The sequence below is a fragment of the Brienomyrus brachyistius genome, chromosome 16, assembly GCF_023856365.1.
Source record: "Brienomyrus brachyistius isolate T26 chromosome 16, BBRACH_0.4, whole genome shotgun sequence".
Classification (NCBI taxonomy): domain Eukaryota; kingdom Metazoa; phylum Chordata; class Actinopteri; order Osteoglossiformes; family Mormyridae; genus Brienomyrus; species Brienomyrus brachyistius.
In genome coordinates, this window is record NC_064548.1 from 9,227,004 (window position 1) to 9,251,250 (window position 24,247).

The 24,247-nt window shown below is 42.1% G+C and overlaps 1 protein-coding gene and 1 long non-coding RNA gene across 13 annotated transcripts in view; one reads left to right on the forward strand and one right to left on the reverse strand.

The window, feature by feature from the left end:
• The first annotated feature begins 7,609 nt into the window (after nucleotides 1-7,609).
• ahr2 (aryl hydrocarbon receptor 2) overlaps nucleotides 7,610-24,247 on the forward strand; it is a 63,166-nt gene continuing 46,528 nt past the window's right edge. Inside the window, exons 1-2 of the mRNA XM_048977910.1 lie at nucleotides 7,610-8,044; nucleotides 19,651-19,838. Coding sequence (XP_048833867.1) covers nucleotides 7,986-8,044; nucleotides 19,651-19,838 — 247 coding nt within the window. The 5' untranslated portion in view covers nucleotides 7,610-7,985. The remainder of the gene's footprint in view (nucleotides 8,045-19,650; nucleotides 19,839-24,247) is intronic.
• LOC125709458 (uncharacterized) lies at nucleotides 10,350-11,261 on the reverse strand. 12 transcript variants are annotated; one of them, XR_007382709.1, is made up of 4 exons: nucleotides 11,076-11,261; nucleotides 10,912-11,034; nucleotides 10,830-10,870; nucleotides 10,350-10,706 (listed from the first exon to the last, which is right to left on the reverse strand). It is a non-coding gene; the product is annotated as an uncharacterized LOC125709458 (long non-coding RNA). The 12 variants fall into 12 exon arrangements; XR_007382706.1 differs by having other exon boundaries at nucleotides 10,350-10,624; nucleotides 10,666-10,788; nucleotides 10,830-11,034; XR_007382705.1 differs by having other exon boundaries at nucleotides 10,350-10,788; nucleotides 10,830-11,034; nucleotides 11,158-11,261.

Consider the following 24,247-nt stretch of genomic DNA (forward strand, 5'->3'; position numbering starts at 1 on the left):
CTGAATTAGTTTCTTTTCTGATGCAGAAGAAACACTATGAAATTGTAAGAATTTTAATGAAAGGATAAATAGAGGAAGTTAGGAAGGGAAAGTGCACAATCTGCTAGTGGCAAGGGGGCTCCCAGACCTGCAGCTGAACCCTGACTGGACCCATAGGCTATTTGGTCATTTCATTTAAACAAGGTCAACGGAGGTTGAAGAAAAAAGCTGCTCATTTTTCTCTGGATTTAAGTGTCTGCTGCAGTTTGTTCTCAGGCCAGGCCTGGCATCCCAGGAGTGACAGAAATTGTAAGTTACTGTACATGCAAGGCTTCATTTTGGTTTAAAAATAATTTAAAATAATATATAAATTAAGGATAGCATTTAATTTTTATATTGCAAAATGCTATTGGCTGCTATGTAGTATAAGCCAATATATTTTTGTAAGTAGCAACGTTTAATTTAGAAAATGATTACTTCCTGCTCTATTTTTGCTTTGTTTCTTTTTTGTCATACCATTGTTTTTTCCTTTAAATGCTATACAGTAGGTATTGTTCACTACTAAATTGTAACTATTTGTGTAAAAATCAGCATGTGCAAATTTGACCTCTTCATGTCTCATAAACACCACAGTGGTCTGGGACTCACACTTTCAAAGTGGAACCATACCAGTTTCATGCTGTTTAGGCCAAAAATATAAACCTCACCGGCCTTTATGGGACTCGATGCAGTTTGATTCTTTAACTGCCCTTTTTAAGAGTGTAGTTCTGCTATAAATTAAAAACGTTTCACTTAAAGAAACACTGTTGACTCAGTGCATATGGCACAGTCACAGTTCTCCTATAAAAGTACCTTTGAAAGAATTCTTTTCCACCACTTTTACCATACCGGCTTTATTAGCTCCTTCTCACGCTGCATTTACATATTCTGACATGGCACTGCTACTGTTATGAAACACCAGCATGGTTCATGACGTCTTCTTGTTCATTTCACAGGATATCTTGTGTTACAGTATTATAAACATATTTAAGCACAGTGGCTGTATTTTACCTCCATTTATGTAGAACATATTTGCCATTATAAAAAGCAAAAAAAAGTATAGATTTACTTTATCCCCCAAACTCAATTTAAAAGGCAATTTTAGTCTGATTTTGTGTGGTCTTCTGCTGTCGTGTACACGGTCACACGTTGACACAGCTTTAGGTTCTGCTGTATAAATGAGCCCAGTTCAAGTCCCACTACCTAAGTGCTGTTAGTCAGGATTAAAACCTTGGCAAGTTTTCTCTTCTACATTTTCCTTTGGCAGACCTTTTTCATTTTGGTTATGCTTTAACAGTGTTATTTGGGGCAGTACATCGTAATTGGACATTAAAGTTTTGGATTGTAATGTTTATAATTAAACGACAGAGTTTCTATGGCAACAGAAGTGGTTAAACGCTGTGCGGAGGCCAGCCGCCAGCCTTTTCCTTCCAGCGGTTGTAGGGTCATGCTTTCACTGTGGCTTTAGAGGCTTTTCCTGTTTAGGCAGATCGCGCCAAATAATTTGGCAAAGGGGCTGAAGTAAGACTATTCAGGAGTAAACATGAACTGAGTAGTGCAGAGTTCCCCTTTGTCTCAATTACAAGCCAACCTGTCCCCACAACAACACACTGCTCAATATCATTTAAAGGGCCTTTTTCTCGAGAACCAGTGTTATTGTTCAAGAGGAAGTACAATCATGTTCTGTAGTGAAATGCATTATTGTAATCGTTTACATTAAACGGCACATTTGAATGTTATTGCCATATTTAATTTCCTATAGGCTCTAGGACTGTGCTTGTTACCATAGTAACCGTAATCGCTATCAATGGGCCATATTGACCAATATTTTTATTTCCATTGTGGTTTTAAAATTCTGGTCACTTTTTAGAATTACTGGTACGCATCTCGAGTGGTCCAGCCGAACAAAGCAGATGAACACAAATTTGTTGTCTACTTGGTACTAAGCAGATAAAAACATTGACAAACTTACACAGCTGCCAACTGGGAGCACAGCTAAGGAACAAATGACACTGGGGGCACACTGTATCATGTAACTGCATCACCATGCGACTCCAGTGAGTGCGTCGATGGGAAGGAGGGACTGACATTTATAGGCCCGTCAGTGAGCTTCAGCATATGGATCCGCTCAAGGGACATGGAAGGCGAAGCGCAGACATCATTCAGATGTGTGTATTTTCTCCATCGGTGCCACGAATGGCCAGATTTCCATTGTGGGCCTTTTATCTGCGGAGCTGTTTGTTTTCGCTGGCAGCACTGGCGCGTGCCGTGCCCTGGCTTTTGTTGGCCAACGGTAGTTGAGGCCCTTGTGTGTTTTTCCACTCTCACAAGGTGTGGCGATGGAATCACGGCTGGGCTGTTTACACCGGTGCCATGGCGCATCAGTAGATGAGAGCTCGTCGAGATGCATTCTGGTGATAGTGGGGACCAGGTCTCGCCCTCCATTTCCGGCAGGTGGAAGGAAAGTGTGCTTGCTGACTCTCAATGACCCGATATGCCTAAGGATATCCAGAGATACCCATTCAGAAAGGAACAAGCTTCGTGTTTCACGCACTGTGCACAGATTATCTCTGTCTGCAGAATAGGGAGTGGCATCTGCTTACATGATGATGGTTCACTTGCTGAAAACGTGTATTTTATGTGAAAATGCCTTTCATTTACGCTAAAAGTTAACTTTGGCTTTAGAACGCCATTATTTTTTTCAGCAAGATATTTAAGTGCTGCGTCTTAAGTTACAGTTTCGGTATTTGCCGGATACTGATGAACTGCGCATTTTTTACAATCCACAGCAAGATGCACGGGATCTCCCAGAAAGCATCTCATGCTACTGAAGGCCATGCAGTGGGCAACCTGAAAGGAGAGCTATAAGCTTTTATGTTTTTTTCATGGAGCTGCATATTCCCAGATTAATAAAAAAAAATCTCTACCAATAAACTCCAGCTCCTTTGAATCAAAACTTTCATTTTTCCACATGCTTTAGGCCAGGTTAAAAAAAAAAAAGAAAAAGAAATATGAGGTAATTAATGTTAATATTAGTTAACATCCCAATAATACACAGCAAGAAATAAACAATACAGCGATTGAAAATATAACTGACTATATGCTTTTAAAATGCCATAAGTATGAACATAATAGTTTAATAACCATGATAATTGTGTTAATGTAAGATGCATTGAAGTCGTCCATTGTTCTCCGCAGCATCAGAGACACACATGTTCTTTCAGAGATTTTTGGCAGGCAGACTGGTTGGTCCTGCTCGTGTACGGTAGTGATTCAGATGCATAAACGGCATTATCTCACCAGAATATCTCGATGAATAGATGAGCACTGCTTAGAACTGTAAACCGTGCTATTCTGACAAAGGCCTGTGCTAGGCAACAACAATGAAAGTAAGTTTTATCAGTTTGTGGCTTTGGGACTCAAGAATTCTCTGTATGAACACATGTCTGTCACAAATAAGGAAAAAGACAACCTTAGGCAACCATCCCTACATTCATCACTGACGTGTCGTTTTTACAAGGGGACTTTTCGGTGAAATCAAAGACCAACCCCGCGGCTCATTGTTAAATTCTAAATCGTCGTTTTCTCTACTTGCTTCTCCTTCAACATAAATAACCGGGAACCTTATTTTTAAAATTTTCTTTAATATTACCTTGTCCGTATACTGTATATTCCAAATGATCTTAACGAAACACATTTTTCAGATTTTGAAATTGTATCATATACAAATCTGAAACTAAATAATATTATACGTATAATAATCTACCATATAATGTTATTGTGCAATTCTTAATTCAACAAGAAAAATAAAATGTGAATTATTTTTGAGTGAGGCCTGACCCCTCCCTGTTTGGGGGGTTTAAACCCTGCCTCTACCGGGTGTTTGCAGAGGCTGCATGTTCTCCGATAGTGAGCAGCCTAAAAGCACGCAGCCAGGCTAACTGCTGACGTCCGTACTGTGTTTGCACTGAAGTGTCCTGCAATGACCTGGCATCCCATCCAGGGTCTACCCCAGCCTACCCCTGCAATATAAAGACAGGCAAGAATCCCTCCAGAAAATACTGCCTTTATAATAAAGAAAGAGAAAACGATAATAGTGTCATATACATGGGTAACTTTATGCTTTATCTTGGGTTTCTTCTATGGACCATTTACCAGCAATTGTCATCCAAGAATGAGAAATTACCACAAAAACAAACAGGCGTAACAAATGAAAACCAGAGTAGCAGCTACACAAAAAAATATTGAAGACTCATTCAGAATTCTTGTGGTGGAAAAATTGTATTCTTAACCATTCCAATGGTCTGAATTTTACTGTACTTTTCTGCCAATTGAGTGGAAACTTGAGTTTCTTATTTACTTTTGGATTTGAAATATAAATTCCCAATGATCATATGATCAAACACTGGATTGAGAGTAACGACAGTTTTAAAGATGACTTCGAAAGCTTAAATTCAAAGCAGGGTCGATCACGGACACGGTCTCGTGCATTTGGTGGAGGATCCACTTGAATAGTAGCGGCACAAAGAACGGTGAAAAAAAAGCCGGAGAAAATAAGTGTCATGTATAGAAAGCTTGCGGTTGTTTGTTGGCAGGTACTCAGCTTTTATAAAAGGACGCGTCTTCCGACATTTATGGGAGATCTTGAAACTGTCACTGCTGAAAGGTTAAATATACTATGCGTTTTATACACGGCTTTGCAGAAGTTACGTACATGCGCCGAAACTGTCCCTAGTTATAAATATGCGTGAGCGCCTTTGTAAACATAAAATTGCTTGAAAGTGGACGGGTACATTCTCACGTTTCTGTGACAGATATTTCAGTCAACCTGCTGCAGACAAACATGATGTTTACTAGAGGGACATAAGTTTTCACAACAATAACGTTATTGTTATGTGTAAATACTGCATTTTGCATCCCGCCATGCTATATATCTATGTGGTATTCAACTATCTGTACACAGTAATTAAAGAAGTTAGTTTTACGATTAATTTTACAATTCAGATCGTACAATAAACCGCGGACACATTTAAGACTGGTGCAAAAGCCATCATAATAACTAAAAAATTCTGAATTTAAATGACCCTCGAGTATGCAAGACATGCTGGAAAATATTTTTTTGCAATAATACGGGAAATCTATAATTCGAATGTTGAAATGAACGGACAGAAAGCTTTATTTGTGTAATTTCTTCGAAGACGAATGACGGACAGTTTCTACTTCTCCAGAAGTGCGTGTAACTAACATCCAGAACCCAATAACCTTTCTATGATTACTTTAACATGGGGTAAACCAGCCTTCCATGGACAAATTGCCTTTTTAAAATGGCTCAGTCGTAGTGAAAAATCCACAGTGAGGCAAAAATTCTTAAACTTGTGTGCTATAAATATAAGAATTAGTAAAATTTTCGCTATATAATCATTATTTAATCTTCACTGCTGTATATAATCAAAACTAAAGCTGGCGATTATTATTAGCGTATTACAAGAAATAAATGTATCATGTGCTTTTTTTCCAAAGCGACAGAAGGTAAATTTAGTCGGAGAGCAGGACCAGGCAGCCTCCAGCACCAGACCCCTACAGCAGATGGGATTAAGGATCTTGTGATTCAAACCCACAGCCTTCCTGACAGAGGCATAGATCATGAGCCCACTAAGCTACATGGCACATACCAATAAAAATGATGTAGGCCTAAAATCCAAAATTTTTGAAACTAACAGACATACGCATTCTTCAGGGGCATTATGGTTGCTTGGTAAAAGTTTGCAGGCAATCGTAATATTTTGAGATTAAGTATAAAGTAATGTTAAAGTTTTCATAATGAGGGTCATCTGCTTTTAGTTTTAGAATTGGGGGTTCAAATCTCGTCATGTTCTCCATGCGTTTTCATGTGTGACCCCTCATCCTCTCAAACTCATACAGTTAGGTGGATCAGCATCTCTGAAATGTCTGTTGCTTTTCATATGTATGGTCAGGGACAGGTTTGCTGTTTCCAGGCCCCCCTAGTAAACACTTCCTTAGTGTAATGACTGTTTGTGGCCAACAGGGGGCCCCCAAACCCTGGGGCCCCATTCAAATACATGGTTTGAGTGATGATACTCACCACCGCTATGCATTCCTCACAAACAAATACTGCATCACTCTGCTGGTTTATTCATTTCACTTCTGTCTCTTAATTTATTTATGCAAATAGTTGGAGACAGTATTTAGATAGCAGGTCAACTGAGTGGCTGCCAGAGTCGTATAGTGGTCTCCAATAAAAACGTTAAATCTAAGCATCCCCATGAAGGCGAGACATCAACTAAACCTGGTCTGTAGCCAATCAGATTGTTTCCTCTAAGTACATTTTATCACAAATATTGGTCTGAGGGAGCTTTTAAAACTGTTATTTTTGGTTGTGGGTTTTAAACACTCTGAGTGTTGTGTGGTGTAATTGACTTTTTTCTGTTTTTACTGTACCAAGCTAGCCTTAACCATCAGCTCTTTATTCACATTTTCAGTTGAGGAAGTAAGTTATAAGCATTTAGTAATTAAAAGCCTGTTTCATAATACTTAAAAGTCCTGCAGTTTGTACAAAAGCTGCACTATAATAGCGGCAGATCAGTAAAAGGATGTTGATTACTGACAAGGCCATATACACCTCAACATCCCAGTTGGATTGCTATGACACCCTCTAGTGTTACAAAGCTTCACTACATAAAAGTTATTGTTTTTGAGCTGATGATGCAACCATATTTATGCAAAATTGCGTGTGTTACTGCGCGCTGACTTTAATATGCATGTCACTTTCCTTAGAGCGAATTCCAGGTGAACCCAATAGAGTTTATCCATTGATCGCAACTGGTATGGCCTGGTTTGCACTGCACTCTGACAGATGTTACGAACTGGCCTGCATTACTCATGGATAGGCCACAGAGAGGCCGGTGACAGCACGGGCTAAAGTGCTTATTGTTTTTAATCGAGTTCAGTTACCAAAAAATAAATAAATAAATCCACGGGAATTTCCAACTGGTTTGCCTGATTATTTTTTATGAAATCCTTTTGTAATTCTTAAAAAAAAAAAAAAAAAAAAAAAAAACAGACGTAAAAAGGAACTGCCTGAGGATCAGTAGACATCCCGTTGAGTATACTGAGTCGATTATGGAAATTAATTAGTTGTCAGCGCCGGGTGAGTTTAGTTGGATTGTTTGGATTGCAAAGTATGGAGAATGACAACTCATGTGAATTGTATTGTATGTGTTTGTCAATAACGTAAATTGTGTTTATGTGTTAAAATCCCACGTTTTGTAGTAGATAAACAATAATGTAATAATGTACGTTTTCTCTTAAGCCTTTTCTATTAGACTATTTCGAAATCTGCGCTTTTTGTGCACCTACGTATTTGTAAATGATAATAACGAATAAAAAAACTTATTTCAAACTCAGTTTATACAGACAGTCGTACGAGGGAGTTGCTAGCCCAGTAACAGCACAGCTGACGTTAGCAGTCCACCTTAAAAATCGACTTTCTGTTTAATATTTCCTGAAAATACCGTGCACCAATAGAAAGAGGCCGCTGTTGACTGCGGTTAGATCCGCGTTGTAACAGTTCTTATGACTGGCTGGAACGCAGTGAAAACAACCCTAAATAGCTCCAGTTGAGTTTGTTTGGGGGGCAGTAGAGAGTGACAGCTTTGAAAACGGAGAAAGGAAGAGAGAAAATTTGTTCTGATCACGCCATTATAATCCACCGTGGAGCAGGAAACTTCTCCCAAACTTCCCGAAAACAGAACCTGTTCTGGACTTGGACTGAGCTGATCGCAGTTTACCGAATCTGCTGTTCCTCACGTCGTCATATTTGCTGTGCTCGGGGATTTTTCTCACTTAACTTATTCACTCGGAAAGTTTCCATTGAAGATCGCGAGTGAGGAAGAGCCTGGTGGATATCGTGTCTTTTTTTATATAAACTTTTTTGATACAAAGACATTATGTCGGGGAGTGTCGGGATCTATGCTGCGAAGAAACGGAAGAAGCCCGTACAGAAAATGTAAGACTTTTCAAGCTAATTTTCCTTCGTACTCTGTCACTGTACTTATGATTGGAAATTGTCCGGCGCTAAAGCGACATGCAGCGGCAAAATGAAAAGTAGGCTACTTTATACAACACCATAAAGAATTGCTATAGCTTGTATGAGACGTAATATGGCATACTTTAAGAACTGTTTCAAGCAGTTTACAAAGGATCCTGCAGTTGTATCATGATTTTGTTACATGACGTCTGAAGTCGTCTGCTTACCCTCTTCATGTTAAGTATTCGGTGTCTCGCGATAAAGTTATGATACACGTTTGAAAAGTAAATTCAGTTCACTTGTAAATAATGATTAAATACATAAAGTTGTGTGATCGTCATCTGCCAAAAAGGTTTCGTGTCGATACCAGATATATATTCTGTTGTTAGCAGGATATCGAAATCATTTTTACAATGAAGAAGACGATAGTTGCATTTCGTCAGTTTTCTGTTTGTCTTAGAGCGATAATACATTTTCTTTACCAAAAAGAATATGTACTTGTAGTGAGTGTGTGCATTTGGTGTCATGGTTGAGCCAGAATGATTTTTTTTTATTCGGCGCAGTGCACAGATTTGTGGGATATAAACGTTTCTCGTAGGTGGTTTGTTTTTGTGGCATGTTGCGCCTATGTGCGCTACGGGGTTGGCGAAGTTATGCAAGCGGACAGCGGCGGAGGCGGATCTCGTCGGGCCACCTTAAGAGCCGGTGCTCGTGCGCAGTTGTGCTCTGGCATGGAAATAGTACTCGCGCATTAATCATAATCAAGCCGAGAGCCGGCGGTGCTCTCACGCGATGCTCGCGAGAGGGAGGGGGCACGCGGGGGTGCTGGCCCCGGCCGTCTTATTGTAATCCGATATACGCGCTTTTCTCATTATGACAGCACACTCTTTTTCTCTCTCATTTTAAACTTTCTTTCGGGGTTTTTTTCCCTCTTCTTTTTAATTGACATATTTTAAGGCACGCAAGCAAGTTACACAACTACGGTCTGTTCAATAAGCGTGCTTTGTCTTCTTGCTGCGCTATACTGTACTTAACGTTAGTTTTTTCGGAAGAGGTCATATCGTTAATTACTAATGGCTTACATTATAAATATTTTATTACTCAGTTATAAAAATCGCAAAAAAATACATTTTTCTCTGACTGCAAACCATGTTTTTATACAATCAACAGTTTATTTGGGTGAATACGCTGTACAGAGCCAGGACTTCAGCTGCATTTATAAGTGAAAGCCGTCATTGCATTGACCATTTTCTGAAATTACACCATAACAAGCAGGCACAAATTAAGTGACTTTTTTCTGTATTTCTACAAGTTATGTCTGATAACCCCAAGTTATTGTGTATTTGGCTTTCAATAATTTGCCTTCATTACAGCAGATATTTCTGCGTGTATTCATTTCGTTCTGACTAGCTGTCTGTTTATTATTACTTGGTCTTTAATTATGCCTACAGACAATTCACAGATGATGGGTTGGTCAACGGGTGGATTAAGCGGGTTACCCTGTTACCAGGATCTCTGTTTATACTCTTTACGATTGTTGTGTTTGAACTGCACTTCTAATGTGCAGTGGAGCACAGAGCAGGAGTAATGGCACTCAGTCAATACCTGTTTATACTCTTTGCTGAGCCCACCCACAGTGTAATATACACTCCCCCATCTGCGCAAGGAAGGTCAATCTCTGAATCCTCACACTTGTACCGGAGGCTTTTCCTGACATTGCTGCCATTGACAGGGAAACACAGATGCACCGTGGAGGTTGCCTGCGAGCTGTGTGCTTTTGCTGAGGCAGAAATGCGACTCTGAGTAAGGCTTCGAGCTCATTGCAAAGGTGACTGCTGATGCAGCTCTTCCTAAACTAAGCTAAATTCATCCGTCCCTGCACACTTCATTTGATTTCCTCCTACTGCTGTTAGTACTGCAACCAGTACTTTGACACTGACTACCCAGAGAGCTTCACAAAGTCAATTTGACTATCTGCCTGTTCTTCCTGAAAGAATCCAAGTAAAGTCGGTCTTTATTTCTCGTATGCCCAGTATGGCAGAGACATCCGTACAATGAAATGCTTGTAGTGAGGCACAAGTATCACACATACAATCACACATACAATACGAGTGTACCACAGAAATGTAAACATGGGGGAGAAGGTAAGTTTTTAGAAAGGATGGGTATAAGGGAATAAGCCAGGAAAAAAAAAAATGGGTCTAGTAAAAATAGCAAGAAAGACCAGTAGCAGTATTATTGTAGGATGGCTGTTAATGTATTAAAATGATGAGTGTTACAGATGCAGTATTTAGTGAAAAAATAGTGAACAGTAATAATTAAAGTAGCAGCAGTGACCTGCAGTGTTATACTGTACTGATTTTGATCTGATGACCTGTGGGTAAAATCTATGTAGCAGCCTTGTAGTCTGTGATTGTGTGCTCCTATAACGCCTACCTGGCCTGTAGTCCGTGCTTGTGTGCTCCTATAACGCCTACCTGGCCTGTAGTCTGTGCTTGTGTGCTGCTATAACGCCTACCTGGCCTGTAGTCCGTGCTTGTGTGCTCCTATAACGCCTACCTGGCCTGTAGTCTGTGCTTGTGTGCTGCTATAACGCCTACCTGGCCTGTAGTCCGTGATTGTGTGCTCCTATAACGCCTACCTGGCCTGTAGTCCGTGCTTGTGTACTCCTATAATGCCTACCTGGCCTGTAGTCCATGCTTGTGTGCTCCTATAACGCCTACCTGGCCTGTAGTCTGTGATTGTGTTCTCCTATAATGCCTACCTGGCCTGTAGTCCGTGCTTGTGTGCTCCTATAACGCCTACCTGGCCTGTAGTCTGTGATTGTGTGCTCCTATAACGTCTACCTGGCCTGTAGTCCGTGCTTGTGTGCTCCTATAACGCCTACCTGGCCTGTAGTCCGTGATTGTGTGCTCCTATAACGCCTACCTGGCCTGTAGTCCGTGATTGTGTGCTCCTATAACGCCTACCTGGCCTGTAGTTCGTGATTGTGTGCTCCTATAACGCCTACCTGGCCTGTAGTCCATGCTTGTGTGCTCCTATAACGCCTACCTGGCCTGTAGTCCATGCTTGTGTGCTCCTATAACGCCTACCTGGCCTGTAGTCCGTGATTGTGTGCTCCTATAACGCCTACCTGGCCTGTAGTCCGTGCTTGTGTGCTCCTATAACGCTTACCTCGCCTGTAGTCCTTAATGAAGAGTGTATTGCACCTCCTGGTGTGCTAGCCTGCAACCAGAGCCCAGTCCCATAACCTCTGAGAAACCAGCTCTGTATCTGCCGGACAAACATCGCATACCTTTTGAGATTATTATGAACTAGCATAAAACATACTGATTGCATGCGTACTGACTTCTCCCACAGAGCTATAGTGGTGCACTAGATTATTATCTAACACTGTGGGTTTTGGGCCTTTCTGAAGTTGGCGGAGTGCGGTTATATAGCACGTTGCTATGTTAACCCAGGCTGTGTGTGCTGTCCTGTTTTGCTTGAGGTGTGTCATATGTTTAACTTTGTGGCAATCCCTGTTCTGAATATAGAGACATCTAAACATCTGTCAATAAGCTTGTCATTCTTTATGTGCCTTAGATTGCTATCAGTTAAGTTACTGGATGTCTGCATTACCTGCATGTGTAACTCTTATCAGCTTTGTGTTTTGATAGTTGTAATGTATTTACCCTTAAATGAGAAAGTCATCCTTTCTGTATGTAGTGGCTTTAGTTTGTGTTATCAATGCCTAGTCTCAGAATGCATGCGTCTTTATTTTGTAGCATAAAAACATCTGTACAAAAAGCTGAATATTGCCTAAATAATTTTTCCCAAAATGCACAAATCTGCTGGCGTAAATGTTAATGTAAATCACGGGAGTGTGCCATAGTGTTCTGTTGTTTGATCTTTGCTCTCTTGCTGTCTGTTGTATAGCCTGTCTAAAAATGCATTTATAGATGACATCATATCCGTATGCTTGGTAGAGTCAGCCATTTGTCAGGCATTATTAAGCTGTCATGGGTGTCGTCAGCGTTTTCTTCTTTATTGAGTGTTCATGAGTTAGGTGCTATGAAAGAGCTACTCTGTCTCTTATCTGGAATGTTTGCTTATGCTCCGCACCGTGCCTGCTAAGGGTGGATTAATGTATTACTGCAGGTATTGTGTACAGTACGCCTTTGCCGTTTTTTTTCCCAACGTCTCAGATTACTTCATCTCGCACGCTTTTTGTATTTTTCTTTTTTTGGACTGATGGCCATCTCCAGTCACAGTGAGGGAATCTGTGTGCGGAAAAAGCAGTTAAATTCATATGGTGAATTGGTCAATGTGGATTTTATTAGGAGACCCGAAGCCACGTTTGAGCTGTACAGTCACCATTTTGCTGTTTTTGTTTTGTAGTCTTTTAAGATGAGTCCTGCTGTGCAGTGGAATGGGAGTCCAGTTACAGTGTTCACCATAGCCCGGGCGTAGCAGCGCCCCTATGAAGCTGGAGTGTATCCTCTGCCTCTCTAGCTGCTGGGCCCTTCAGGGTCTCAGCTTACAGCTGTGGAACCTGGCAGTGATGTAATTCGCTTACTTTTACAGAAACACAAAAGCTTATTATGAAAGTGCTTGCCACAATAAGCTAGTGAAAAGGTTATTTTTGGCAGCGCTGCACACGGATTAGAGCAGCTTTGGCACCGGTGACGGAGAGGGGCACGCATACCATAGCGATGCAGAGAGAGCTCAGAACCCCACCACCACCACCTCCACCACCACCACCACCACCACCGTCTCCACCCTTCGCCCTCAGAAACGCACCCTCCCTTGGGACGCCACCTTAGAACCTCCTCTCCCTGTGAATGTCTGGAACAAAAACAAGGCCAGGTCTCCAACTGCAAAGAAGCCCTTTGTTCTCAGGTAGTCGTACCAACAAAGATGAGCTGCTGTGGTTAAAAAAAAAAAAGGCTTGAAAAGGCCTTTCTGCTTCACAACTTGGGTGATACTACAAACCAGGTCATTGTGCGATATACGATAAACCATCATAAGAGCCTCAAAATGCTTTTGTCTGGGTCAGTTTTAGTTCTTCTGTCGTTTTGTTTTAGTCTGCTGGATCAGAAACAGATGTTTATGAGTTTCCACTGAGCATTATCAGATATGGATCTGAATACTTTGATAAGATTGGATAGTAGCTCCAGTAAACTGGTAAATCTGTAGGCCATTGCATGCTTTGACTGAGGTGAGGTTGGGTGGGTAATTGTGGTCTCTGTAGGTGAGGGTGTTCTTTTGGTATAACGAGAGTAAGTCTTTCGTTGGCGATGCACACTATGTTAGCATTTCTCTATTGTCCGATTTACATTAAATCATGACATTGGCATCAGCCTGATGTGTCAGCCTTGGTTGATACTGCAGGTTGCTATTTAGATTTTAGCTCTGGTGCTGTTAACTTTGAACAGTAATGAAAGACATAAGTACCAAAATAATGCAGATGATTGTATAGGATGACCAGCCATTTTACGTAGCTGAGGAAGAGGGATTTGGTAAGCTCATTCACCACTTAGAAGATGGTAGTAAGGTTCTAAGTCGATATTTCCTTTACTGATTTCTCACTGTGTGTGTTTGTATGATATGGTTGTTTCACACATAATCTCAAGAAGTAACTTCACCGACATCAGTTTAACTACAGATTTGTGGAGGTCGGAGGTTAGCTGGTTATCAGTGTCAGTATTGTACAAACAATATATCCGCTATTGGTATCAGCTAAAATTTCTACCTTGATGCACAATTAGTTTTCATATCTAATATTTTTTTGGACTGAAAACGTCAGGGAGAGCAGCTGTTGACAGCTACAGATGTAGCCTGTTTTCCTGCAGTGGGTCCACAAACGAAAGGTGAGAGTGGCGTCCTTCAGCCTCTCTGTGCAGAAGCCTTCTGGGCCCCAGAGCAGCGTCCCTGCCCATTGCCCAGCTCTCGCTAAAAACCACCGGTCCCGCAACAACAGCGCCCAGCCGTTTCCTGCTTCTGAAATGACTCGGACTCGCGCTTCAGAGCACTGTGGCTATTGAGCAAGCAGCCAGACGTGTTGATATGAGAGACACCACAGGATATCTCGGGGCCGGAACGCACACTTTAGACAAAGTGAATAATTTAGCAGAACTGTGAAAAATTTATGAACGGCGTCGCATGGTCGTTTAAATACATAACCACTCTCCTAGTGATTTGACTACCTTTTGACAAACATTAGCAATTTAAAAATGCTGAAAAATAACATCCATTGATCTTCTAATTGCTTATCCTGGAGTAGAGCACAGGCCTGGGCTTTTCCTGTAACAGGATGTCAGTCCATCACAGGGCACATACGGTACATGCAAGCAGTCATTCACCACAGGGTTGGCCTAACAGCGAATATTTATGCTGAGGGAGGAAATGGGAATATCTGGTGGAAACCGTCACAACATGCAAACTGAACATGCAAAATCCACGCACACAGGTAGGGATGAGATTCAAACCCCCAGTTCTGGAGGTTGTGTGGCAATAGTTCTACCCACAGAGCCAACTTGTATAAAATGGCATGGTATGCCGAACTGTGGTGTTATTGGGTAATTTGGTTTTGGAGACCTATGGTTTCAGTGGTTTTCAAAGTGCATGTTAAGATATGGAGCACTTTTCTTGGTTAAACCTTTAGAGGTAATTGTGTCTTCTAGGCCTTGAGACAACGTGATTAGTAAATCGCAAAAGCTGCGATTTAAGTTATACATCATACAACATGTCTGTACCAGGGTTTAAATCTGCCGTGAGAATGGTTTTAAAATTCTTTCCATCCTCTTTGTGTGAAAGTAATTCTCATCAATCAGAAGTGCTGTGTTCCTCACGTGCCAATCAGACTCACTGAACCAAAGTGGCCCAAAGCAACTGTGTATACATCCACAAATGGCAAATGTGAAACCCAAGGAAAATGTCACATGTGCACCACATAAAACATCCATCCATCCATCTTTCAAACCGCTTATCCTACTGGGTCGCGGGAGTTCCGGAGCTTATCCCGGAAGCAATGGGCACGAGGCTGGGAACAACCCAGGATGGGGGGCCAGCCCATCACAGGGCACACTCACACACCATTCACTCTCACATGCATTCCTACAGGCATGCATGTCCAATTAGCCTCAGCATGTTTTTGGACTGTAGGGGGAAACCAGAGTACCCGGAGGAAACCCCACGACGACATGGGAAGAACATGCAAACTCCACACACATGTGACCCAGGCGGAGATTCAAACCCGGGTCCCAGAGGTGTGAGGCAACAGTGCTAACCACTGCACCACCATGCCGCCCCCCCCACATAAAACATAATCATTATATTGCTAATATAAGTGAACTACCAACGCTCAGAGATTGTTTCAAGAAAAGCCCTATTATTATGGGTCCAAGCAGTGTTTTAAAAGCTCTACATATGTTTGACTGAGCATAGTGTTTGACGGGTTTGATCTAATATGTCGCGGTCATGATTAACACGATGCCTGCACCTTGCCACTGACTCATTTTCTTTGTGTGCTATTCTGTGAACGTGAGCCAAGTGCGTGCCATAAACAGAACACAGTCTCTGTTAATTAGTGTACACAGACATCTCTTAGAAGACGGTCGGTTCTTCGTACGCTTCCTTCGTAAAGTTCACCTCCAGACGTGTGGTCTGGGTCTATGCTCTTATTTCATTATTTATTTTCAGTTTGACCTTCATCTGCTTTCTCCAAAACCATAATCTTTATTCATAGCCTGGTACTTCTTAAATGAGGTGTCTTTGAGTGTGTGTGTGTGTTTGTTTTCTCTTCTTCATTCTGACCCAGCAAAACCCACTGCTTCTTTTATGATTGATTTTTTTTTTCTTTTGCAATGGGGAAAAATGAAAGAAACCTCCACATTGTACTCTGGACAAACCTGTTTATGCTTTGAGAAAATAAATGCCATGATATTGCTCGTCAAAGAATGGATATATAAATGGAGTATTCGATGACAGCATGCATTGCGAAACAGAACTTTTTTTTTTTTTTTTGAGATAAAAGTTCAAAAAGGTCATAATATAGCCATTCATTTACCACCATCACTTAACTGCCTTCTGTTTTGGAAACAAGGAACCTCAAATTTTCACTTGCTGGCAGCATTGAAAGTAGACCTAACCACAGGAATATGTCACTGTTTGGTTAGGTGCTGTTTAATTTGACCTTTTTTGTTAGTTATTCGCCTTCTGTAAAAATTGCTTCACGAGTTTTCATGGAAATATGACGTTTCCTCACAAATGAATAGGCTGAGAAACTGTACGAATCTTCTGGGATATGGGTCTGTCAGAAGGAAGATAATGCGGTCAGACATGCCATAACGTGCCGCAAATTAAAAAAAAAAAAAAAAAAAATCTCCCTGCTGTTGCAATGTGCTGTGACATTGACGGTGCCTTCACACATGTCACAAAGGATTATTAAAAACACACGTTTGGCAAGTGAAACTGTTCAGCAATTAATTTTTTTCAGCTGCCAACACAACCAATATTATTGTACATAAACAGACATTCCAAAAAGTAAGTGGAAGAATGTTTCCTTCAACGAGGAATAGTTTTTCCATCGTTTTTCACACCCTACACTGTTCCTAGATGCAATTTCGGTTTTCCTTTTTTAAATACAATTCCTTGTTTCCCTCTAATGTCTGTTGTTAGTTCTCTGTACCCTCAAGCTGACCTGTTTAAATATTTCATCTTGTTGCAATGTTCAGTAATAATGTAATAATACCAATATAAGGCAATTATATAATTGGGGAAAATACATAATTTTTGCCATATGTTATTTGGGCATAATTTAAGTAACCCTTTCATGGCTGCATGCTAAAGAAATGAGGGAAACTGAGTTAAACCATAAATTTTTATTAACACATTCAGTGCTCCTCTGTGCTCAATGCAAAACAACTAGCTAAGGCAAACGATTATTCTGTTAACTTTAGATAAACTCTTGAGACATTTTAAGTAATTTTGAGGTCAGTAATGGTAATTTGATTTTCAACTAAAAGAAGATATATGTTCTGTATCAGTACAGACATGTCATACTTTGGTTTCTCAGTAGAAATGCAGGAATGTTGGCTGTGAAGTTGGGGTCCTAGTCATTCCTTAAGGTCAGCGTACCCTCATGGATGAAATAAAACGAGAGCGTGGTTTGTTCGAGTTGATAAATCATCCCATGGGCCTACATCCCGATAAAGGCAGACCTGCCATGCATCTGTTCCTAATTAGCAATTAATGGCACGTGTCTTGTTTGGAGGTTTTGTTCAGAAAGTGAACTTCTCACAGGATCTGAAAAAGTAACTTCATCAACATCAGTATTACTACAGATTTGTGGAGGTCGGAGGTTAGCTGGTTATCAGTGTCAGAATTGGACAAACAATATATCTGCTATTGGTATCAGCTAAAATTTCTACCTTGATGCACAATTAGTTTTCATATCTAATACTTCTTGGACTGAAAACATCAGGAAGAGCAGCTGTTGACAGCTACAGATGTAGCCTCTCTATAGGAGGTGTAGCCTGTCCTCCTTTAGTGGGTCCACAAACAGAAAGGTTCTCTGTGCAAAAACCTTCCGGAGTTTTCCTCCGATACACCCCCTGCCCCACGCAGCAAAAAACGAAACCACAGCAAAACGATTGAGAATGCCCTTGGCAATCAACTAGCATTGGGTTAAATGGTAAACCTACGCAGCCTGTTTTGAGCACCTTCGTATATCTGTCGGCAGTTTATACCAATGAGCCGGTAACGTGCTGATGTGTACCAGGCATCTGCTACCTGCGCGTGCCACAGTTTAGTCCGTATTGTTCTGGATCCATCCGTTGAGTATATCTTTTCCACCTGGTTGTGCTGAGATCCCCGAGGGTGGGGGGCACAGCAGAGGGATCTGGCTTTCATCAGAATGATGTCATACCCTTAGCCTGCCTCCTTGGCAACAAGGGTCCAGGTTCCCCTTCGGGTACGCTATCAGTGGGAGCTAATGAAGACAGTCACTATGGTTCCAGACCTTAAAAACAGACTCTGCTTTGAGTAACCTAGCAGGGTGGAGGGTCTCTGACTCGCACAGCGAATCATGTAGTAATACTGGCAGATTTGGGTTATTTTTACAGCCCTCCCCCCATTCTGTTATTGTCATGTTGGATGTGAAGACTGCGCCTTCTCAAGTTGTTATGCTTAATAGTGAAGGACTTGTGGCTGAGTTACTAACACTGTATAAAGCACGAGCCAGCTGCTAGGCATATGATCGTCTGCTTAAGTCATATCCTAAAGACATGAGTCAGTTTGACTAGATTAAGTCAATTTTATCCTATTGTTAAGCAATGGCTCTGGTTTTCTACCCAAATTCTCCCCCACCTTACTGCTTGTGACTGCACGTACCAGTCACATTCTGAACGTACTCGCTACTGGTTGAGAAACTCGTTATGATGCAAGGTTCTTAAACAGCATTTAAAATTTTTTTTCCGCTGTTACAACAGCTTGACTTTGGCAGACGAAGGACTGAACTGATTCGCAGTTGATAATTTTTCTTGCAGGGAATGCTGCAGGCATGTTTGTTGAATCATGCTCAGCGGGTCCTTTGAGTGTTTATTTCTTTGCTTTCATCTAGAAGCATCAGCAGAGGTATAGCTTTGCATTTCATCTTTGGTATTTTTCTTGCTGGTAGCAAATCATTGTCACACCCAGTATGGGGAACTTTCAAAACTTTGCACTGGTCACAAGTTATTTCCTTATGCCATGCAAACGGTTACTCATTTTTAAGCAATCTTGTCTGGTCACAATATATTTCTTCATCTCTTGCCTGGTTTATTGATTTTGGTTTTTTTTCCAAGTTGTATTTTCTCAGTGGGGAGACACTAGACCTCACAAAAGCTCAGTAATCTGAAGTCGTCCCAGTTGAAGCTGCTTGAAAGCTTTTGAGTGCTTTGAGTCTCTTTCCAAGGGCACACGAACCTGTCCTCTGTGCTCGTTTTCCTTACTTGTGCTTACCCATGGGTATAGCTGGAGTCAGGAAGGCTACAGGTGCAGTGAGAGCGAGGTCATTTTGCTGCCACAAAACACAGTTGACTAGTTTGTTTTGTCAGAGGCCAGTCCAGCCAGGTGGCACTGTGGGGGGGATCAAGTCTTGGTCCCAATGTATATCTGTGGTTCCCCTGCGAAGCCCAGTGGCCCCTGCTTACGTGTTTCATCAACAGACTGCCACCGATAGGACGATATCCATCTAATCGTTCAATTCTACATACCAAAGATCACATGAAGAGTTCAGAATCCCAGCTAGTTGACCTTTGCATGACCTTTTGAAATTTTGACTTCTGACGTACAGGTAGACAGGAATTTTACGCTCGTGTCCATAATTTTTCTGTTATTTGATTTGCACTTTCAGACATCTGAAGGAGTAACGGGTTGAATATTTCTTACTTAAGCACTTTTCATTCCCAAGTACGGAAGAAGTTTAGCAATACCAATTTTTCATCCATATTTTAAAGAAAAGTTAGATGTATTGGATTTGTTTGTTCATTTATATCATACTTTGGATAGGTACATCTTGTTAGGTATTGGGTACTTATCGGTTTTTCCTGGTTCCCTGACAGCCCCAAGCCCCCACCTCCAGATGGGGTCAAGTCAAATCCCTCCAAACGCCACAGGGACCGGCTCAACGGGGAGCTGGACAAGCTGACCAGCCTGCTTCCATTCTCTGAAGATGTGCAGGCGCGCCTGGACAAGCTTTCTGTGCTGCGGCTCAGCGTCGGCTACCTGAAGGTCAAGAGCTTTTTCAATGGTAAGTTCTGCCAGACGGGCACTGAACTCGAGTCATCTGGTCACCTGAGTGAGTAAACATGACTTTGATTGCTTGACTTGACAGGGTGGGAACTGAAACTGTAGGCTGGCTGTAGTTAAATGTAAATGAATAGTCCTTGCCCTGAAAGATGGCACAAACCACTGCTAACGGGCATACCGGTGATTGCACCATAAAGCAAGACGTCAGCCTCTTATCAAAGCACACCATTGTCCTCTCTGGGAAGCCTCGTTTAAGATTTCTCTCCAAGCTAATCTTTTGTGTTACAGGAACATAAAATCGGGGAAACTAATGTGCCATTTTTAACCTCATGTTACGGAGGATGAAGGCACTTTTGAGGCCTTTTCTGAAGGTGCCATAATGTCTTTGGCTCTTAGAACTGCTGCATGATTTGAAATGGTCTCATTTCCTGTCTGAGTGTGAAAGGATCATGTGGAAGCTATGACTTGGAGGTTTTGAGAGTGAAAGATTTGTTTTAATGTGACTGTCTGGCTGCTCCTTTAACGGCCCCATAATCAGACATGCATCAACTGCTGCGGTACCTTAAAAATCACCATTTCCAAGCTTGTAGTATATTTCTACTACATACGAGCACAGTGATTTTGAGAGTAGTTGCCACCTTGTTTTATTCTGCTTCTTTGCCTCTATGAAGGGGTGGATCAAGACATAATGTGAGAAATCCTCAAATAAGTTTTGCCAGCAAAAGCAGTTCAGGCTCTTGCATTAGATAGGAAAAGAGGACTTCCCTGCTAAGAATCTGAGACGGACACGGAAGTGCCAGATCTGTGCCAATCCTTGTCTGCCTCTCCCATAATGCTTTTAGCTCCTTCGCACAAGTTTAACTTGATAAATCAGCGAGAGACTGGAATTATACTCTATCAAATGTTGGACAGTCAAGAAGTATTGGGTGTCTGTCTTGTACAGGCTCCCAGTTGGTTTTCTCCACTGGTAACATGACCAATAGGGGGAGTGTAAGTGCCTCTGAGGTATGCAAAGTGTGGTACTCTTTGGTGGCTGTGTTTGCTTGTTGTTGCAGCCGGCTCTTTGTGGTGAGTAAAAGGGCTCTGACACCTAAGTTGTCCACGATGATGTCAATCTCTGAACTATTTTTGTTTAAGCCACATATTTGTGACCCATCACCACGAAATGAGTCTTATGGGTGAAATTCTACCAGTGCGACTTAAGACTCATTTCGTGGCGACGGGTCACATTTGTGGTGTTCTTCCTGTACAACCATTTTTGTTTTGCCAGTTAAAAAAAAGTAAAGGGATCAGCTTATTGAATTTCTTAGCATAGTCTGTGTAAAGAGGTCTGCCTGACAAAGCTTGTATTTCATGTTATTGCTGTTTTAATTAACTCCTGAAATGATTAGCTGGCCTCTAGTACATGGGGGGGGGGAGGGGGGGTGTTGAGCATGTTAGTAGGTCTCCCCCATGGCTGCGCAGCTGGCAGTTTATGGTCGTGTTCTTTGAAGCTGTTGCAGCTTCTCCCGTCGGTCTTGCAGACAGGCTGACGTGGCACCAAATTAATCACTGGCTCGCCTGGTACGAAGCCTTTTGAGAAGAAATCGGGTGTCCTGGTCACCCATTGCTCCACCTTCTGTGTTTGCTCTGAGTTACTGGTACATTTTGATTTCTGTTATTGTGATGCAAATCAGTAGACAAAGTAAGATGAAGGGAGCGTGTGATTCGTATGAAGATTCCAGGCCTAAAAGAGCTGCATCCTTGTGAAAATGTGCCCGGGGTCATGCCGGCTAGCTTTCTGGTTCTGATATTGTTAAAAACTGAAATGCTGGCAGGTGGTGCTGACTAAGGCTATCCACAAAATCCACACCCTGGCATTACGGTGACCCTGAGCTGCAGCCAAACTGGGCACGCATTTGTCTCCCGGCAGGTGTTTGCCAGCTCCAGCGGAAAGGTATCCGCAGGCGGACTGGGGTGTTGAGGGCCAGAGGAGACAGCTGTGGATAGACGTCTGACCTCAGGAGGTCACTTGGCCCGACTGAAGCTTCCCTTTCCGCTGTGGAAGTGGGCACACATTGCCCAGCATATTCTCAGAGGAGTTTGTGCCCGTCTGTGCCCTCACTAGGACGTGAGTTACCAGTGTACCCAATAGACACTCTTGTCCTTTTGGCTTAGGACTTAATTACATAGCAAATGGGCCCAGCTACAGTCCAGGCTTCCTCAAATTGTTCTGCTAGTAACTAAAATAGCAGCCATTAAACATAGAAATGAGCGCCGTTGCCATATGGGATGGGCCTGCAGCCTCTATATTTGCCCTTTATTTGAGGTTGAGACCTTGTCAATCATGGTAGGACCAGACGTGGAGGGTGAACAAAATAAACTGGTGAATGAGGTGCTCTGGTGCTTACTGGTGCTAAGTAAACGTTGTCGGAAAGATCGGAGCATGCCGCGTGGTATTTGCTCTCTTGCAGCCAAACAGGAATCCTTGATGCTGCTCTTAGAGTGCTAACACCCCTGAGCAGTGTTGAATGAATCTTTGGATCCTGTTCAGAATTAGCCCTGTGCAAGGAGTTGTGTAATTCGAGAATCAGGATTGGGCCTGCGTTACATGTGAGCAAAGTTCCTCAAATATGTTAATGTAAAGCTTGCTTCCTCATTCAACGTCTGAATGTGACACAACCAGATGGCAGAGGAATATTTGAGAACTTTTCTTAATGCATTTTGAATCTGAAGTTCAAGGACAACGTCCCCTTCATTGGATCTATGACTCTTACTCTGCCACTTTCACAAAACTTATACTTGACAATGAATGAAGAGATCTAAAAAAAAAAAACTGCTAAGCCATCTTGAACTTGACCATGCATAATGTTGAAAGGTTGCTTGCCATTGTTGTGCTTTTCAACAACTGTGTGTCTTGAAGATGTATCGTATTGGCCCTATTGTAGCCGAAATGGCAGAAAGACAGGATCACCTATTTTCACGCCTCCCCCGACATTGTGGGTAGTGCCATCCGCCTCGTATGATGATGGAGCCATTGGCTGGACCTCTCCCATTTCCTCTGCACCTCAGTCTCTCTTCCTCCTTCTGTCTCCCTTTTCCTCCTCGAGTGCATTGATGTCCCAGCTTTGTGCTCTTGGCCCTGATGAACAGAGAGTCACTGGAGGTGCTTTCACGAATACAGTGGAACTTGCATCTTTTCAGCACTGGCGCACTGCTCGCTGAAAACATTAGGATTGTTCTCAAAAAAAGACACTGTGTTGTTCTGCCGGTGTACCTGCCCAGTGTATTCCACTGTTCCACTTCCTTGTTTTTGGATAAAATGACTATAAGATAATACCGTTATTGCATACAGAATCCCTTCAAATTTGTTGTGACCATCCTGCTTTGGTAATTTTAAACATTATTATTTAAAAGTTTGATTTTGATATGCATTTAGTTATAGCAGCTAGTAAATGTTTATTCACTCCGAGTCGTTTTGAGCTAAATGGTTCTGACAAGCTGGTTTTTGTTTTTAGGCTCATGTGTGGTAACGGTGCATGGGTTGTTCTGATTACGTTATGTTACGAAGGGTTCATACACTTTGCTCTGTTTGGTTGCAGTATACTAATTGTAACGTTTTGTTTTTTTCCCGTCACCTGTACTATGAGGTTATCACTGTGCATGCAATGGGTCTTGGTACCAAGTCTTTGGCCATTTGAGCCAACAGAATGATGTAAAGTATTTTTGCTCTTGCTTTTCTGTGATGTCGGGAAATATTCCCTCTGGGCCACACAAGAAGGCCAGTGATGGGTCCTTAAGAACCGGAAGATGGCGATGAGAAAGGGCCCGGGGCTGCAGTCCCACGCTTGCTGCATAGAGTGGTATTGTGCGGCCGGCTCCAGCTCAGAACCCTCTGCCGCCCCCCTCCACCGGTCATCCCGCTGTCCCTTACAGTGCTCCGCATTGATGGCGGCGCCGCACTCAGCCACAGACACCGAGCCCTCCAGACCTCCTGAGCCCCCGGCACACAGCCCGCTCCTTGTCTTATGGAGGATGTGAGGCGTCATATGCTGCTATAGTCTAGCCTATTTGCAGTTTTCCAGCCGGGGGTTGCAGATGTGGGGCACCTCGCACGGTGTTCACTGTCTGGCATTTTTACTGATGAACGTGGACAAGGACGATGGCTGTACTGCAGAATTACTGCTTCTGATGGGAGCCATGTTGGAATAGCGATATTGCTAGTAAACTTGTTTTTTTGCTGACAGTAAATTCCTCATTCTTAGAAAGGTACGATGCATACGTCTTGTAAATACTGAAACGCATGTGTTACTTTTTGTTTATCAGCCAAAACTGAAGAACATAAAACAGCAAGTGTTCTATGAATGATGAAAATGGTATTTTTTAAATTAGTTTTCCTTTATTATGCGATGGGGACAATGATGGTCCTAT